Source organism: Schistocerca cancellata, chromosome 2 (genome assembly GCF_023864275.1).
Source record: "Schistocerca cancellata isolate TAMUIC-IGC-003103 chromosome 2, iqSchCanc2.1, whole genome shotgun sequence".
In the NCBI taxonomy this organism is placed as follows: Eukaryota; Metazoa; Arthropoda; class Insecta; order Orthoptera; family Acrididae; genus Schistocerca; species Schistocerca cancellata.
Genome location: NC_064627.1, coordinates 516,193,754 through 516,213,792, shown reverse-complemented (window position 1 = coordinate 516,213,792; position 20,039 = coordinate 516,193,754). Strand labels below are relative to the sequence as shown.

Here is a 20,039-nt window from a genome sequence, read left to right as displayed (position 1 = left end):
CGTTCATTAATACCTACGAGGGTCAATTATCATCCGCACAGTAGTTATAAAATTTCATTGTAATCAAATAGGAAACTTACAAGAACATGATTTTTTTCGACATAGTCTCCTTGTGTTTCAACGTACTTTGGTCCATCGTTGTACAAGCTTCCTGACGCCCTCATAAAATCGTTGTACAAGCTTCTTGATGCCCTAATAAAAGAAGGTTCTCTGTTGAGTTGCTAACCTGGAATGCACCGCTTCTTTCATTGCTTCGTGCGAGGCAAATCGACGTTCCCTTAATGTCTGTTTGAGTGGACCAAACAAGTGATAGAATGGGCAAGATCGGCATTATATGGAGGGTGATCCAGTACTTCAATTTTGAGTTTCTGGAGCTTTTCAGCAGTGTGGGAAGCAGTCTGCGGACGCGCATTGTCGTGCAACAACACACCACCTTTTGACAGCAATCCTCGGCGTTTCCTTCGAATTGCAGGCTTTAGCCTGGCAGTAAGCATCTCACTGTACTGTTAATTGGTGTACCCCTTTCCCCATAATGTTGCAGTACTGGACCTTGTGCGTCCCAAAAAACCGTAAGCATCAGTTTACCTCGGACGTTTGGCTCTCGAACTTATTCTCGCACGGCGAATTTGGATGTTTCCATTCCATACTCTGCTGTTTACTTCCGGCTCGTAATGATGGACCATGTTTAGTCACCAGTAATGATCCTGTCTAAGAAGTTGTCCCCTTCGTTACCATAGCGATCCAAAAGTTTTTTGCTGATTTCCAAGCGCGTTTGTTTATGCAACTGTGTGTGTTGTTTTGGGACCCATCTTGCACAGACTTTGCCGGCCGGAGTGGCCGTGCGGTTCTAGGCGCTACAGTCTGGAGCCGAGCGACCGCTACGGTCGCAGGTTCGAATCCTGCCTCGGGCATGGATGTGTGTGATGTCCTTAGGTTAGTTAGGTTTAATTAGGTCTAAGTTCTAGGCGACTGATGACCACAGAAGTTAAGTCGGATGGTGCTCAGAGCCATTTGAACCATTTTTTCGCAGACTTTATAAAACCCAAGTCTGTTGTGGATGATTTCGCGCGCAGCACCGTGACCAATTTGCAGACGATGTGCCACTTCGTCAATAGTTGATCGTCTAAGAGAATCATTTCACGTGAACGCTCAATGGTTTCTTCATTTGTTGCGGTAAACGGTCGTCCAGCTCCTTCATCGTGCGTAACACTTGTGCGACCATTTCGGAATTTTTCAATCCATTCGTAGACACTCCGTTGTGGCAAAATACTGTTCCCGTACTGTACCGAAAGTATTCGATTAATTTCGGCGCCCGATACGCCTTTTGACCACAAAAAATGGATCTCTGAACGTTACTATTCTTTGGTGCAAGTAGACAGCGGAATAGCCATGATGAACAGCACGGCAGCGATAACGAAACTAACCTAGCAGCTTGAAAATTGCAAAGATATAACAACAAATAAACAAAGCATGCGTCATCAACGTAAAACGATAGTACTACCAAAATAAACAAAAAATATAACTAAATTGTGGATAATAATCGACTTATCCTCGTACATACACTGCTGTGCAAAATTAAAGGATGAAAGTAACTTCCGCATAACATAGCTCGATGAAACTTGGACTACACATAGAATGAATTACTACATTGTAGTACGAAAGGTAACAATATTTTCATTCAAATACAATAAGTACACTGATGTCACTGCGATTTATAACTGTCCACTTGACATTTCAAAGGCGGGATATTGTTCTTAATATGGTGTGTGATCACCATCGACAGCAGTGCATGCCCCGGAACATGCTCCCATACTCGCCACAAGCTTGGTACAGAGTTCTTGTCGTAGAGCCTTCCGTTCCGCCACCAGGGCGGTTGACAACTGAGGCACAGCTGGTACGACGCACATGAAGGAGTAGCACAGTGCCACAAATAACGTAACCGATTGTTTCGGTGGTCCAGGTGTTACGGTGTGGGGGGCGTAATGTTAACTGGGCGTACTGACCCCCAAATGTTTTTTAATTTTCAGTCTATTGGCTTTCGATTCGTGCCCATGCAGCCATCTCGGTTAGCGGAAAGGCAATACGACAGTGTGTTTGAGGCGATTTTCTTGTCTTTAATGACGATACGGTTCTGGATGACACTGCGCGACCGCAACGAACAGCTGAGATGGAGCAGCTCTTGCAACAAGAGGATATTAGGCGAATGCACTGGCCTACCCGTTCTCCAGGCATAAACCCCGTCGAGCGGTGAGGAGACGAATTGCAGCAAGTTCACGCCCACCAACGACCATCCAAACAGTTGTCAATTACGCTGGTGAAAGAATGGAACGCCCTACCACAAGGACTCCTAACCAACCTTGTGGACAGCAAAGAAGCACGTTGAAGAACATGCACTGCCTTACGTGGTAATCGCAAATACCGTACCCTACAGTTTATTTTTCAGTTCCAGATGCACCTTTTTATACGAAAGTGCGGCTGAGACCGAAAAATAAAAGATAGACGAAAAAGTTAAATATCAGTACAGATACTAAAGTCTTTCGCGACGAATTTGTAGGCTATAGTGACAGAGACGAGTGTTTAAACAGGTCCAGTCGAACATGTGTTCAGTCTTCAGTGACGTCACCTACATGGCAGGCTGCAATATTTTCCTTAACTTAGCATTTTTAGAACGTTCTTACATAAAGCGTTCATCGTAGCTTTGTTCTAACAGTTTTAGTGTATCAAATGTGTAATATCGATGACTGTAAAGAATTCGTTTTGAATGTGATGTGTTGTAAAGAGAACATATAGACAGGAACGAAAGGAAAAAAGTAATGAAAACCATGAAACTCAACAATGGCACATTGTCTGTTCAACGAGCACAAGTACCCTACGCCCACACACGGATCACCACCAATTTGTCAAATTCTTTCAGTGCGAAATACTGTGGTGGAGAATTAGTGTGCGATACTGCCATAATTTTTTTTTTCCAAATGCAGACAGGTTTTAACAGAGTAGGTATTCCACGAAAAAATAGTAGTTAGGTTGTATGTAAATACTGTCATATCTCAATGACAGGTCCACCCAGCTCACTGCTTGATCTTATTCTGTAAAAGCGCCCTTCAAATCCCCATCTGTGAATCCTAATTTACGTTTCCGTAAATGACTTACGCATCGGATAAAGCTTTGGCTAAGTGGATTAGTGTTCCGTTGTCGATGACTTAAACTCTGAATAAATTGCATTTCTTTCTTTTTTTCTGTTCCTTTCTCCATCTTTCTTTCTTTCTTCCTGCTTAACCACTTACCTATCTTCCTACCTATCTATCTTCATTCCTCCTTTCCTTCCTTTCTTCCATCTGTGCAGATCTTCCAACAAAACGTAGGAATGGTTTTGGTGTTCAAAAGTAACCCACTATTTGCTACGATTGTCGAGCATGTGACACATTTCTAGATCTTTAGAATGTGAAATCAAATGATTGTGGACTAAACAAGCTCTTCTCAACGTGTCGTGTGCGTCCAGAACAGCAATATTCAATTAATTTCTAACTTTGGAAAGTAATACAAACTCTGCTCATTATACCAGAGCAAGCGTCTGTTCATGTCTTATTTGTTAGGTTTAAACGTCACACACACACATAGTTTACATTCCGTGTTAACATAAACACCGCTTGAAAAGAATGGGTAAGGGTTGTCATTACAAATCGAAATTAAAATTTCAGGAATTATTTTCCCAACAGTTTTTCTGTTAGGTTTACGGATATAACTTATAGACGTTGGATGATATTACGTAATTGCTTTCGACATGCAACAATGGAAACAACTAAGTTAACGTCATTCAGGTTGACAGATTCCTTAAATCACTCGGAGATAAAATTCTGACGTTGAAAGGTTAATGAAAGAGATAGGTACTGTAATAAGACGATTGTACTCGAAGAAATAAAGCAAGCCAGAATACGATGATCAGAAAATTGCTAGAAATGTAACGGAATTTCAGTGTGATAATTAAGACGATACAGCCGTCAGGAAACTAAGAACAGCCTCAAGTTTGTCGCTATCGTGTCAGAAACGACTCTATTAAAAGTTCTTTCGGTAATATCCCACTGAAAAATTATGTACATATCGGATTCCGTTCAGTTGTAATAAAGAAACTAGTCGCCTTTCGAACTCTTTTTCTCTCTCTCTCTCTCTCTCTCTCTCTCTCTCTCTCTCTGATTCCCTCGTGGCATCCAGGTGCTTTTGCCGTACTGCGTGCACTTGACGGTTCGCTGCCCGCGGACAGTTCATCGCGTGTGTCGTTAGCTTGAGCATGCGTCTACCACTGCTTCGTCGGAAGGCTGTGCACCACAGCGACCTCCGCGTTCAGACATGTTAGTCAGAATGACGGCACGCTGCTGTTCGACGGGCGGACTGCGCAAGTGGTTGTCGTAGGATATGGCGTTTTATCGGCCTGAAGCCCACGAATGGCAATCGCCGCAGGACAATGCGTGGAACTCGGCCGCTTTCACCTCCCACAGCCGTCTCATCTGCATACAACGGTGCACTGCTGAATCATTTTAGACGGCAGTTTTCCACTGTTCTCTTTCTCTGCATCGGGGTAGAAAGGGCGCTATCCTATCCTGCAGGTACAAAAGTAATAGGAAAGATATTAAGACTTTGATTTTCTTGAAGTGTAATAGACGAAAGCAACTTAAATCTCGACAATGTTTGTGCGAAATAACATTTTTGTTAATCGGTGATGGCGAAATAATAGGTGCCTTGTATATGTCGTGATCTGTACTTATATTAACTCGGACTAAGACTTTGCAGAACAGACAACGGTAAAAGAAGTGCTCAGTCTTTCGTTTCACAGAGTGTTAGTTGCCCCTGTGTTGCTGTTAAGGACCTCTTCGTTGATTTTAGTGTATTTTATCACGAGAAAACCGAGTGAGGTGACGCAGTGGTTAGCACACTGACCTCGCATTCGGGAGGATGACAGTTCAAACTCGCGTCCGGCCATCCGGAGTTAGGTTTTCCGTGATTTCTCTAAATCGCTTCAGGTTAATGCCAGGATGGATCCTTTGAAAGGGCACGGCCGATTTCCTTCCCTAATCCGATGGAACCGATGATCTCGCTGTTTTGTCCTCTCCCCCAAATCAATCAATCAATCAACCAACCAACCTATGGTGAAAAATTCAGATATGGAATCGTAGAGAGACTTGCCGTAATGACTCTTAATGTCCTAGGTAATCAAATCGTGCCAGTAAACTAGTAAATTTAAATGTATGACTACGGGCCTCCCGCCGGGTAGACCGTTCGCCGGGTGCAAGTCTTTCGATTTGACGCCACCTCGGCGACTTGCACGTCGATGGGGATGCAATGATTATGATTGGGACAACACAACACCCAGTCTCTGAGCGGAGAAACTCTCCGACCCAGCCGGGATCGAACCCGGGCCCCTAGTATTGACATTCTGTAGCGCTGACGACTCAGCTACCGGGGGCGGAGAGTAAACTAGTACTGCCTCCGAATATACCGCTAACTTAACCAAAAAGAAAGGAATTGCCAAAGCCTGTTATGATGGACAATGCTAGTTTTATTTTACCTTTTAGTAACTACTTGACGAATGTTTAGCGAAGTATTACATGTCACTTGTAAGTGAAACTAACTTCAGGAGTCCGTTTTGACGTTCGTCTGTGCTCTCGAAATCGATAACTGTGGAAGTCAACGAGTTCTGTAGTTGCTATTGTGTGTTGCCAGTACATGGAACATTCTCGCTGTCGAAAACGACCGTTTTCTAATTATTTTTTCTTATATCTGAGAAAAACTGTGTTCTGCAGCTGCTGATCGCGATGCGCAGCCACAGATATTCACACATCAATACACTTGCATATACATATGGCTTTAATATTTGTTTGTCTGGGACACATCGTCCCAGAATTAAAGTAGAACTGATCGCGTCCCACGTTGTGACCAGTCTTTTGGGAACTTTCCCTCGATTGTAAGACAAATGGTTGAAGTGGTAATGCTTGTATGACTGTTCCCGCTCAATGACATTAACATTATTGGAGTGCGTAATTTGCTGAGCGCAACAGAGTCATCAGTTACAGCAGGCGACTGTGATGGCGTGAGGAACGTTTAGAAGAGTCACCCGAATGTCTGTAACTACAGAGGCAGCCTGCTACTTACTGGCAGCTCCGATTTCTTTCAGTACTTGCTTCACATGCAGTCTCCGGGAAGCAGACATTTAATTTTTCCTCAGCAGAATTCGCAAATTTTAGTCACGTCGTCAAGAGCGCCAGTGCTATCTTCTCACAAGAAGACTGTGTCCATTTTACGGAAAACAAAGAAATATTTCCAATACTTCGTCGGTTAAAGGTGTACCAGATGGACTGCGGCAGCTAATGTTCGCTTCTGGTGTTTTCCTTAAGTCAGATTCGCTATTACAGTAAGGCTTTCTATTTCCTCAATAATATGAACTTTCGTTATAAATGTAAAAATGGTTCAAATGGCTCTGAGCACTATGGGACTTAACTTCTAAGGTCATCAGTCCCCTAGAACTTAGAACTACTTAAACCTAACTAACCTAAGGACATCACACACATCCATGCCCGAGGCAGGATTCGAACCTGCGACCGGAGCCGTCGCGCTGTTCCAGACTGTAGCACCTAGAACCGCTCGGCATAAATGTAAAGCAAAGAGCCTTTTTTTTTAAATTGCGAGTGATCATCGACTCATAAGAAAGTTCCCAAAAGACCGATCACAACCTGGGGACGGGATCAGTTTTAATTTAATTCTGGTGCGAGGTGTCCCAGAGAAAAGATATTAAAGTAAAGTATGTTTGCAAATGTATTTGTTTATAGGTATAAAGAGTGAATCGGATGACTTACACATGTGCAGTAACACTTTGACGGGATATGAAACGGAATGATCACAAAGGGTCAGCAGGTGGTAGACTTCGGTTTATTGGCAGAATATTGGGGAAGAGCAATCAGCCTACAAAAGAGACTGCTTACAAATGACTCGTGCGACCAGTTCTATAATATTGCTCAAGTGTGGACCCGTACCAGATAGGACTAACGGGAGATATTGAACGTGAACAGAGAAGGGCAGCACGACTGGGGACAGATTTGTTTAATCCATGGGAGTGTCTCACAGAGATAGTGAAGGAACTGAACTGGCATACTCTTGAAGACATACGTGAACTATCCCGAGAAAGTCTGTCATCAGAGTCGCAAGAACCGGCTTAAATGTTCTCTAGGACTATTCTACAGCCTCCTACGTATCATTGACATAAGAATCGTGAGGATATGATTAGAATAATTACTGCACACACAGAGGCATTCAAATAATCATTCTTCCACCGCTCCATACATGAATGGAACAGGAAAAACCGTAATAACTGGTACGCTCTACCATGCATCTCATGGTGGTTTGCAGAGTATAGAAGTAGATGTAGAAACAGATAACCAACTAATATAGATACAACGTAAGTAACATTCATCAGGCAAGAAATCAGAAATGTAGATTATGAGAAGTTGTTTAAGAACATGGAAGGATACCATATTGAATTACGCAAATAGTTCCGCACCTTATAAAATGAAGACTGTAAAGACATTCTCTCTCCCCCTTTAAGATCTGAGAGGGAGGGGTGGAGGGAGAAACACACACACATGTATCGGAAAACAAACAGGAGTAGAAGAGAGAACAGACGACGACCTATTAGAAGCAGAATCGATTACTGTAAAGTACATGGATACCAATACGGAATCCTATCGTTGAAGACCTTAATGTTTGGAAAAGTATAGGGCGCCTTTAGGTATCAGTGGATATCTACATGTTGTGGTTTGTTGATAAACTGAAGAAGACAATGAGGGGGAGATGATGCACAAGGCAGCACTTATTAGACGTTACTTCCTCCTTTGAAATAGGACAGACTAATAGATAACTTCACTTACAAACTTTGGTAATTGAAATGTAGGAGACAAATTTAGGTAGATCTATTTATTTAATACGATGAACGTCACAGCTATCGAAAGAATTATATCTCGATTACATACAACTGCAACGACCAAGGCGAGGCAGTGGTTAACGCTCTAGACCCGCTCTAGGGAAGAGTGGGGAAAAAATTGTCCGCGCTTTCATTTAAGGCCGGTTCCCACTAGGGCTGCCGCGCGTCAAAACCGCGCGTCAGCGGCGTGGTTGCCATGGAAACGGCGTCAGCGGCACGGCGCGGCGGGCTCTGCGTCGCGGTTTGCCCATGTCGAACCGCTTCCGCTGCCGCGTGACGCGCTCCAGGTGCGCGCCGCCAATCATAGAACGCGCTGAGCGTGACGTCAGGTACGGCACCCCGGGCCACACGAACTTCCGCCGAAGCGCTGGCGCGGACGCGGCGGCAGCTATGAAAAACATATCATCCGATTCCAAGCAAACTATTCGGTAGAAAAATTTGATTCTTGGGCATGTTATAGCCTGATATCTTCTCTCGATAAAGGACCGAATTTCTTTTCGTTATTCGTCGTAGTTACTTGCTGTATCGCATTTACGTAAACCTTTACACGAAATTTTAATGAGTGTGCAGAGGTGAAAACGCATTGCGTGGACTTTGCGTACAGTTCATTTTAGGTTATACATTATTGCATATGAAATTTAGTCAACATATCGAAATTGTTTTTAAAGCTGAGAGCAGATCGATAGCTATCACCGTTCTCGAGATATTGGATGATATGTCGGCGGACGGGCTGTGCCGTGACCGACCGCGGCTCGCTCGCGACGCGACCGATACTTCGTCCTGCTCGTCGTAAACCATGTGGTTGTATCAACCGCAAATTTCGTAAACGTTTCAAGAAATCGAAACGTGTTTCTTTGCAAACGATATCTTGTGAAAAGTCATGTATTTCGTCGCATGATAAATATCCTAAATCAGTTTATCTACCGAGATATGAAAGAAACTACAGTTTTTCAGAAGGGATAGATGATTTTTTTAAAACAGCATTTAATAGCGTGTGGAATGAGAAGTTAAACAGAAACTAATTTGCTGGTATGTCATAAGATGTAATTTGCTAAGTATCTACAGCTATTGATTATTTCCTTTGGTAAGTAACAAACGTTTTTTTCTTTATCGAGTGTACTTTATTGGTTCAAGACGCGTTTCGCCTTTTACTTTAAGGCATTTTCGGTGGAATCTAGAATGATTCAGTTTTGTTTTAAATGCATAGCTGATTACTTACAGTGAATCGAGTTTTTGGCAGACATATACGTTTCCCCTCACCTGGTCACATGCTGGAGGTTGAACTAAAACTTAGATTATGGAACATAAGCACATTTTCATGTTCGCTCTTTTTTCTTCTGTCACTAGCAGTAGACGTTTTACTGAAAACTCTGATTTGACGTCGTAACTACAGTGTGTTCACCTCATGTCCCTTCCTGTCTGGTTTGTTTATGTACATGTTGCCAAACTGCAGAATTATATGCTGAAAACTAATGTTTGTTTATTTTCGTTCTCCTTATATCTGTATGTGTGTGTGGCTAACCGGTGATAGTTATAGAAAGTTGAAAGTAAATCCAGTAGTTGTCAGACAGTGGTTGAAAGATTTGGTGTTCAGCTGATTTCAGTTTTGGTTTAAATGTTTTGTGGAGGAGTGCATGGAAGAGTAAATTCACTACTTACATTAATAGATAAAATAGTAGAATAGTATTTCAACAGATGATTATTATCAGAATAGTATCACCCAACCCCTTTGTCCTCACTCTTTGACGCCCCATAATACGTCCTGTCAACTAACCCCTATTGTTGTCAAAGTTGTGCCGTAATTTCCTCGTCCTCCTCTATTTAATTCCGTACCTCTTCTTTAGTCACACGATCCTCGTATCTAATGTTCAGCATTCTTATGAATCACCACGTTTTGAAAGCGTCTATTGTCTTTTTGACAGAACTGTTCATCGTCCACGTTTCAGTTACGTACAAGGCTGCACTCCACACAAATACCTTTGTAAAATAGTATCCAACCATTAGAATTTATATTCGGCGTGAACAAATTTTCTTTTTCAGAACGCTTTTCTTGCTATTGACAGTCTTCAGTCAGGTTTGCGTCTGCACCAGGAAATGCCTTACAATTTAAAATCTGGTTTCGAAAACTGTTCGAAATATATATTATTCTTTCGTGATTCTTAAGCAAGGTGCTGGCGATGATTACATTATGCTCTGTGGGAAATTCTATCAGGTGGCTTCCACTTTCATCCCTTCCACCTAGCCTTTGTGTTCTTACTGTTTCGTGTACCTGCTACCGTATCACATTTTAAATTTTTGTCTCGCTCAACTATCTAAATAATTTCTTTTGTCGTACATTGTTTCAATGTGTTAGGAGATAGTGAACAATCGTGAACGGTAGTCATGAAATCTGTTCATGGTGAAATGAGAAAACATGAATAATGAAATATGTGAAAGAGTACATTGTACAGAAAATGAAAAATTGGTATGTCTTCACCCAACTTCGTCTTTCCTTCATGTAGGTGTAAGATATAGTTTTTCAAACGCACCGCGCGTTTCAGTGGGTCCTGCCCCGTACCTCAGTGGCTGTCCGTCATTGGCTACCGCTAACGTCTGCCGCTTCCAGATGGGAACGCCAATTCCGCGAGCCGCCGCGTCAACGCGGAAAACGCTTGCCGCTGCCGTTGCCGCACGCCGCGCCGCCGCGCTCTAGTGGGAACCGGCCTTTAACCTAGTCGCGGCAGGCGTTCACGCGTCGTTATTTGGTTCGCTAGTCAAGCTATGCAGGACAGCCTTTCTGCGCACTTTGCTCTTCTTCAAAATATTCTGCAGAATGCCTTGAACACCCGATTTAGAGAAGTTCAGTTCGTTGCTGCACTGCGATTTGTGACACGACGACATTGACACACAACAATCGCGTCTCTGCTGCTTAACACTGCCTGCTCACAACTGACTGGTCGAAAACGCATCTCTTCTTTACAGGGTTTAGTTCAAGTTGCCACCATAGTTACTGCGCTGGCGTCATCTATACACTAGGAATAAAATCAATCATGGCCCATTTTGGATGGGCGGAGTACTGCGAAGTAAGTGTTCAGTCTCCTTCCTAATGAGCGGTTAGCTATGTGCCAGGGGCATCCAGTCTCGTGGCACTGCTAAAGTTTTTTCGCTGATGGTAGTGCTGGTAAGTGGTCCCTTCAGTCTCACGAAGGAAACTGACGAATTCCTCGAGAAACAGCAACTGCAGCTCTAAGTTCCGGCGAGGAAATGCATCCTCTTTCAAGAGAGAAGGGAAGCTCAGGGCCTCGTCCTACCACAAGGTAATAAGTTTTCTCTGGATTCTCTGAATCGTTTAACGTAAAGAACGAATTCCGGTATGCTTTTCCCGAAGAGTGAAAAAGCCGCCTGCTTGCTTTATCCTTTTGTAATTCGATCTTAAGCTGCGTCTCATGTTAACTCGTCGTTCACGAGATGTTAGATCCTAAACTCCCGAAACGGTCCAGAGGGCGACATGCTAACTAGATGCGTCCGGTAGGAAAGTACTCGGAAGTATCTCAGTTTTCTTTCCCGATTAATGTAAGCTCGTTTTATTCTGTTCCCCTTCGATTTGTAGGTGTCAGCCCTGGAGGTTAATTTTACTTCGTAAACGGAGGCGGGAGCGGGAAGGAGAGTGGTTGCAGCTTGCTACGAGGAGAAACCAACGCCACTTTCTACTGCTATTGCGGCTGAGCGCTGCTCGGCCTTGGCACGCCGACAAAGACTCCGTCGCCTGCAGCCAGTTGGCGATTGGCTGCATCGCCTCCACGCCGCCGAGGCGGGGCACGTATTGTACACGGCGCACGCTGCGAGAAAAGGGCTTTCGTGTGCTGATCAGAGCAGCAGTAAGTGCGTGCGGAAAATATTGACTCCCATCGAAAGATAGGAGCAAAAGGAAAGAAAATCTGAAAATTAAAGGCTAGAGGCGGGCCAATGGCTCTAGTCGCAGTAGGACGGGAGAGGAATTGCACATGGCCAATGATTTTCTCACTATTAAGAGTAATAGTCGTAGAGAACTGTCTAAATGATAGCGCTTTCGCCATTTGCAGACACTATCAAGTAATTCTGCAATTAACATATCCATTTCAGCATTAGTTCATTATTACAACGTTACAGATTACAACATAAAAAGTCATACAGAGGCTACCGCTAATAGGTATATACTTAGGCGTCCGCAAGAGGGAGCAGCTGCCCCTTCCTGGCACCTGAGTATAGGCCTTTTCTTCATTACAGTTTTCCCTCGAATCACTGTCTGCGACTCCACTGAACGGCAACTTTAACACTGCTGCTTTAGCAATCGCTACATATCTAGGGTTTTATTAGCAAGGGAAATTATGCCTATTCCTTGGCGCGGCTTCCGTTTCAACGCTTTACTGCAGTCAAGTGGTTGACCTTTACAGACCAGTGCCGATGTAACATCTTCAATTTTTTTCTGTGTTTTCATTGTTCAGCCATCACCGTGCTCAGCAACGGTCTCTTTCAACACCCACTCGCACGGATCCCGACGCCAGTTCCCACTACCTCATACCTGCGTCATCCATCCCCGATTCTCATAATGCACAATGGAATCACAACTGTCTCTGGACAAGGAAAACACAAGTTGCGTTGCTGAGTCTGTATTCACTTTAACACAGCAGAGCTACGTATAATAGTGCAATCGGAAGAACACAACCATACTCTTACGTAGGTGTGAACATCTATACTTTAGTTACAGCCCCAAACACGTTAGCCGAAAGAAGCAAATACTATTTCCTGTGCTAGAAGAAATGGAGAAAAGTGTGAAATGTTAAGATCAAAAAAATTATTCTCCAGGATTGGGATCTTCACAAAGTCTGTGAGTGCAACAACGCCACACGCATTCACAAAGTTAGGGATTATGCATTCCAGTTGCCATGCTGCGCAACCGTGTAACAGACTGCTGGGCGAGGATTATATTGGTGCAGTCCTAGGATGCTAAAAGATTATTCTACAGACCAGTTTGAGGGTGGTTTCGATAAGTTACCAGTTTGCTGTAGTGGTGCATTTACTAATGGGTATGTTTGACCTAACCAACCCAGATAAATGGAGCTTTCAAAACACATTTTGTTCAGCTTCATTTATGCCAGTCAACACTAAAAAATATAAATCATAAATAATGCAATAAATCCGCTACAGTGAACAGATGTGATATTTCATAAGCAAACAAACTGTTATAGACGGGATCAAAGTAAATTAAGTATTATCAAAGTTTATTATCTGTTTCTCTGCTTCGAGGGGTATTAATGCGATATTTTTGTTGATATCCAACTGGGTTATGTCACGTATTCTGATTTTTTTCCTCTTTCCGATTTTATTATTTCAGTTTCCGCCTAACATGAAGGGAATGTGAATACATAATTTTTTAAATATTTTACTTCACAATTCGTTGAGATTTAATCGTAGGATGTAATTTCAGATCGTTGAGTAAAAAAAATGGCATTTATATTCATGCTAATAACCTAAATAGAAGTACCTTTCATATACTATCGAAATATGTTTACCGTTCACATACCAAAGTAATCTACTTCAAAATTACTGTGTATTAACTGTCAATCTTTTGAGATACAATAAGTGTTGTATACTTCTTGTCAAAATTAATTTTTGGGGCACGACACGTTCTCCGACTAGAGAATTAGTTGAAAAAATGGAGCTTTGAATATTGCTCACCCCTCCCATTGTCTCCCTCTGAAAATTTTTTGCGTACACACATGAGTGCTTACCATTTTATTGTCTTATTGAAATTAGTTACATTTCATGTCGTGTTATATATTCATTATTTGAACATACAGGGATCTTAAACCTGTGTTGATTATTAAAGTTTTTAAATCACGTATCAGGTTACCAGCAATTCTGTGGGAAACTAAACCGCCAACGATGTATTTTACATACAATCTCTTCATGAAATTACCTTTGATCCTAAAGCAGAAAAAAAAACTAACAACATACATGATACTTTCATTACGCATCCTAACAAAGTATATAATAAAATTAGTAGGACAATCCCTGTATTGTCAAATAAGGTATATTACGTTCTTTATATTTATCGCGACATAAATGCAACTAATTGTAACGTGATTTCTTGGTCGCGTCTGTGTGCGCTTCCTGTGGCTCTCGACTGCGCCAAGGTCGCTGTCCGGGGGTGATGGGCCGGTCTTTCCCTAATCCCGCTAAATGGGTTGTTGAGGAGACCTAAGAGGCTGGCTCAAGGGCTTGTGGTTTCCCCAGGACGGGCAGGTGGTTCCAAACACCTGCCGGGAAATGAACGCTTCAAAAGACCGGTGGTAGGCAGTATTTGCAGTGGAGTGGTTAGCGTGCGTGGCGAAGGGCCACTGAAACTACCTGCACGCGGCTACCGAGTGGCCGAAAAGCCTAAATGTTAAATAATTTCGTGGATGTGTTTTGGAACTTGCGAAATCAGAAGTAGTCGGCGTGCAATCCCGTGCTGTGAGACGCCATGTGTCCCTGGGGCGGATGTGGTGTTTTCCTAAGAAAATTCAGGTGTTAAAGGTTTTGAGTGATCACGCAAGTTACTTTTTTTGTAGTACGAGCAGTCTGAAAGCATTCGAAAGTGCATTCCCATGAGCCAGCGTAGAGTTGTACGATTTCCTAGCGAGTGTTGCCTTTCAGCGAACGCGCACGTTCCCGCTAGACAGGGCTCTTACATCAGATCGCGAACCCAGTAACTAACTAAATGGCGGTGCTTTATTGAACAAAACTGTCTTGGCGAGAGTGCTAGAATCCAATTAACTATATTTATTTCCGAGGAAATTTGAAAGTGATGTTTTTGCTTGGCTTTTTCTCTTATTGACGCTGAAGTGTGGGGGTGTTGGATTAAGTAGAGATTATCGGTGTAAGTAGTCAGGAGACAGTTGGAGGTGGCGTAGGAACTGTATGCGGTGTTCGTATTCCATTCCAGTGGTCGGATCTCGGAAATGTTCCGCGGTTGTATTCCTAGAGGCCTTTTAAATATTGCGTTTGTAACACAGAAGTTTAACCCTGCCTTGTGGGTCAATTCGCGGCTAGCGATCCGTTCTTAAACTAATTTTGGATGTGCAGCAGCACAGAGAATCCATTAGGGTTCGCCAATATACGTTTTCGACTAAATCCGCAAAGCAGTACGTCGCGTAATTCAAGTCTGTCTCGTCCGCCGCTCGCTGCTAACAAGGGGACCGCACGAAGCTCCCCTCACCGATTTCATTCATACTGACAAGACTGTGTTCGGCCCTCATTACATGTCGCAGGAATTGTTTTCTAAGTTTTTACAATCCGTGTCATCCTGATTCGTGCAGTCCTCAGTAGTTTACACATTGTACGACACGAAGTATCGGAAAGTTAACGCACAATAATTTTTTACTCCCCTGATATTGGAGCTGGATTGTTGAAATTTCATTTCGATATAGTTTGAAGTTCGCGATACAGATGTTACTTTGTTGTGCAGCCCTCGTTTCAACTACGAAACACACATGGCGGGCGGGCATGTAACCGTCGTCAACTTGTGAAGAGCAGCGAAGTGTAGTTCTATATTTATGGGCCAAATGTCATAAACAGTTAAATTCACGGGTATGTGCGTGGCGTGTTTGGGGACCACTGTATGGACCGTAGCGATGTCTCCAGCCGATGTGCATTCTTCCAAGACGGCCCTGTGAACCTTTGTGATTCGCTACGCTCCGGGCTGCCGGTAACAGCTGCAACCTCGCAGAATGTCAGTGCCGTTGAAGCAGCAATTTTGAACGACCGGCTTGTGTAACTGCGAAGCTTAGCGCAGCAGTTCAACATTTCCTATGGTTCAGTGTACGATGTCGTTCATGACTCTTTGAAATGTCATAAAGTTATTGCACACTAAGTGCCTAGAACCTGACAGATGACCCCAAGTGCCAGCGAATTATGACAAATTTGGATCACTTAACGCGTTATGTCGCAGAAGGGCACGACTTTCTGAAAGAAATTGTCACTGATGCTTGAAGCCAAGCAGGCCTCTGTGAAGTGGAAACATGCTGGTTACCCCGTACGAAAATAATTCGAAGTGACTGAATCTGCTGGGTAAGTGGTTGTGGCAGGGTTCTGGGATATGCATGGTGTGTTATTGGAGGACTTAGCTGAACATGAGATCACTGGGAATGTTGCAGCCTACATTAAAACTCTGATTAAGTTGCATCATAACCTTCGTGATAAACGCCACAACTACTGCCGGTATCGTCTTCATGACGATGCCCGCCCCCGTGTTGAAAATTATAACTGAATCATTAAATGTTGATAATTTCTACAGCAATACTAAATCTGTTGTTAGAATTACGTTGGAATGGAGAAAATAAAAGTACCAGCAGAGAGATTCGATCCAGTGATCTCGCGCTTACGAAACTAAGCGCTTACACGCTAGACTTCGGAGTCCTTGAATACTAGCGACCATACAACGTACACAATTTGTCAAACTCGATTTTCTCGGAAACGGTTGGGAGTGCGTCTTACATATATATTGAAGTCATAATCGTGCCTTAAACACTCTGTCAATAAGAATCAGATTAGTGAGTGGAAGTTCGTACGCTCTCGCAAGTGTGCGAGAGGTCTGGCAACGGCCACAAGTGGCGCCCTCCATCGGTAATGCTGGTATTCAATATGGTGTTAGCCCACCCTTAGCCTTGATGACAGCTTCCACTCTCGCAGGCATACATTCAATCAGGTGCTGGAAAGTTTCTTGGGGAATGGCAGCCCATTTTTCACGGAGTGCTGCACTCAGGAGAGTTATCGATGTCGGTCGGTGAGGCCTGGCACGAAGTCGGCGTTCCAAAACATTCCAAAGGTGTTCTATAGGATTCAGGTCAGGACTCTGTGCAGGCCAGTTCATTACAGGGATGTTATTGTCGTGTAACCACTCCGTCACAGGCGGTGCATTATGAACAGGTTCTTGTTCGTGTGAAAAATGCAATCGCCATCCCCGAATTGCTCTTCAGCAGTGGGAATCAAGATGGTGCTTAAAGCATCAACGTAGGCCTGTGCTGTGATAGTGCCACGCAAAACAACCGCATTGTGTACCGTGATTCGTCACTCCACACAACGTTTTTCCACTGCTCAGTCGTGCAATATTTACGCTTCTTAAACCAAGCGAGGCATTACTTGTTTACCGGCGTGATTTGTGGCTTATGAGCAGCCGCTCGACCATCAAATCCAAGTTTTCTCACCTCCCGTCTAACTGGCATAGTACTTGCAGTGGATCGTGATGTAGTTTGGAATTCCTATGTGATGGTCTGGATAGATGTCTGCCTACCACACATTACGATCCTCTTCAACGGTCGACGGTCTCTTTGTCAATAGACGAGGTCGGTCTGTACGCTTTTGTGCTGCACGTGTCCCTTCACGTTTCCACTTCACTATACATCGGAAACAGTGAGCCTAGGGATGTTTAGGAGTGTGGAAGTCTCGCGTACGGACGTATGGCACTATTGACACCCAGTCACTTGACTATGTTCGAAGTCCGTGAGTTCCGTGGAGCGCCCCATTCTGCTCTCACGATGTATGATGACTACTGAGGTCGCTGATATCGAGTACCTAGCAGTAGGTGGGAGCACAATGCACCTAATATGAAAAACGTATTTTTGAGGGTGTCCGGATACTTTTGATCACATAGTGTACATGATAGCGCACTTTACTGCTCAGCTTTTGGCTCGGTTCGATCCTTACCTTCCTCGCATGGTCAGATTTTTGTATGACTCATGTTCGATTGTATGAAGGCAAAAGAGCAACACATTGCAGTCCCTGGCTGGATTTTGCGCACGCGGAGGCCTGATTGGCTAACTTGGAAACGGCGCAACGTAGAAAATTTTTTTCTTAACAATTATTTCTCAGCACAATCTATCCTGCAACATCCTTACAAGCTTTCCAGAATGTGAACAGTAATGGTCCAGTAACAACTCCCTTGGGGTACTCCCGAAGCTACTTTTACATACTAAGTCATTTTCGAGAGGAGTGGCATGCTCTGCGTCCCATTTGCTAGGAACAAGCTGTTCTGAATTTCGTACGATTTCTTTTATCTTTTTTTTTTTCGCTAGGCAGCAAAGAGGAACTGCATCGAACACCTTCCAGTATACAAGCAACACTGAAGCAGTGGACGGTGGTATATACTGCTTTCTAGGTCTCGTTTACGAGCAAGGCGATCTGAATTCCACAAGATCGTTGTTTTATTAGGGCTATTCGTTTATTAAGGTCCGATCGGTCGCGAAATGGAAACCACAGTGTAACTACGACGAAGTTTTGCGCAGATGAGTTGCGCAGTGTCCCTAGTATGTTCATCAGTTTTGTCATATCGCCTTTTACAGTTCTGAGTGCAGAGTGAGCATCTAAAGATGCCTAGAAAATGTTGTCTGAGCGAAGTACGAGTGTCTGTTGAAAGGCTTCGCCTGATTTGATGCAGTCCACATTACAAAACTGGTATGCATTTCTTTCGTCATGACAATTCTCTGTCACGCACTGCAGGAGCAATGGAGACGCACCTGCAGCATTTTCGATGGGAACTGTTTGATCACCCACCATACAACCCAGACTTGGCTCCTCTGATTTTTCATCTCTTACTACATGATAACAACATTTTGGCACAGACAGCGAGCTGCAGACCAGCGTAGAGAATTGGCGGAAAGTACAGGCGGCTACCTTCTCTGGCGAGCGAATTGGAAAGTTGGTACAACGCTGCAACAAATGTCTAAGTTGGAGCGGCGACTGTGTAGAGATACAGCGGGAAAATGTCGGTAACGGATGTAAATAAAATATATTCAGTTTTCACCGATTTCCGTTTAGCGATCGATCGGACCGTAATAAACTAATAGCCCTCTTAAAAGCCATGTTGATGCCTACAGCTAATGTTTTTGATCTTCAGGAAGGTCATAATACTGTGGATGTTCTGGGAGTGTGTGGGAACTTACGGAATGCGTGTGTTCCAGGTCCGGTGACGGTGCCGATGGTGTCGACCAACAGCTCGCCGCCCATCGCGATGCCGGTGCAGGTGCCGCCGGGCCACGTGGTGCAGCAGATCGTGGACGAGAGCGGCACGCTGCGCCACGTCATCCTGTCGCCGCAGGCCATGCTGCCCATGCCGCCCCCCTACGTGAGTACTCCAGCCTCCAGCCTTGTACACGATGTTCGTGCTCTCTGATTTCTTATCCCGTAAGTTACACCAAAAGAAAGATGGAACGCTCGATTGTATTGTGTAAGTAATGTGGCAGTAATAGAAGACACGCTGTCAGCTGCGAACCTCCTGCTTCCCTTCATGCTTGATGTGTTCCCTGACGGCGATGTAATCTTTCGGCAGACCTGTGCGACAATGGTTTGAGGAGCATTATAGCTGAACTCACATTGATGTCTCGGCGACCTATCCACGAATTACATGACCTGTGCGTAGACACCTAATGCCAGTTACACATTTCGTTCTAAAGACGGACGAACACTGTCATAATGTTTTGGTTCATCACTGTGTAATAGGAGCCCAAGTCATTTTAACTCAATAGCAAGACTATTATTCACAATTAATGTAAAATTACAAACGTGGTGATCTTTGATATGTCTAGATAGAGAAAAACATTATGAAGTAATTACGAATCTAAGGAATTTAGAATTTCCGTTGTTTCATATTAAAGAATAAGGAAATTATTCCATCGTCTCTAGCCCATGAAGTTCAAGGATACACACAACTCTGCATACTACTTAATCAAACGACAGATTTTAATTTTTTTACAGTTTCAATTGCTATATTCATACTTTTAACTAATTTTGTGAAAAGAGGAACATTGGTTGTCACAAAGGACATCAATGAATTTACGTATTGTGAGGTACTTGGCAGTATACCCAGTTTTTTGAAGATGTGTCTGCAGGACGTTCTTTAATTAACGCCAGGGTTAACATGCTTTTGTATTCTGAAAATACTATCCATGTAACTTGAATTTCTCTAGAATATGATTCCATAACAAACTGACTATATCCTGCCTCTGGGCTGAAAAACTTCGTTAGCGTTGCTTGTACTGGCATTGAATATTTTCTCACTCGTGGAACCTTTTCCGTG

The 20,039-nt window shown here is 43.5% G+C and overlaps 1 protein-coding gene across 3 annotated transcripts in view; it reads left to right on the top strand.

Moving 5' to 3' along the window:
* Positions 1–20,039, top strand: part of LOC126162066 (fibronectin type-III domain-containing protein 3A) — a 323,114-nt gene that overhangs the window by 201,498 nt on the left and 101,577 nt on the right. For all 3 annotated transcript variants that reach the window (XM_049918327.1, XM_049918329.1, XM_049918328.1), the window contains one exon: positions 18,925–19,088. In XM_049918327.1, coding sequence (XP_049774284.1) covers positions 18,925–19,088 — 164 coding nt within the window. The remainder of the gene's footprint in view (positions 1–18,924; positions 19,089–20,039) is intronic.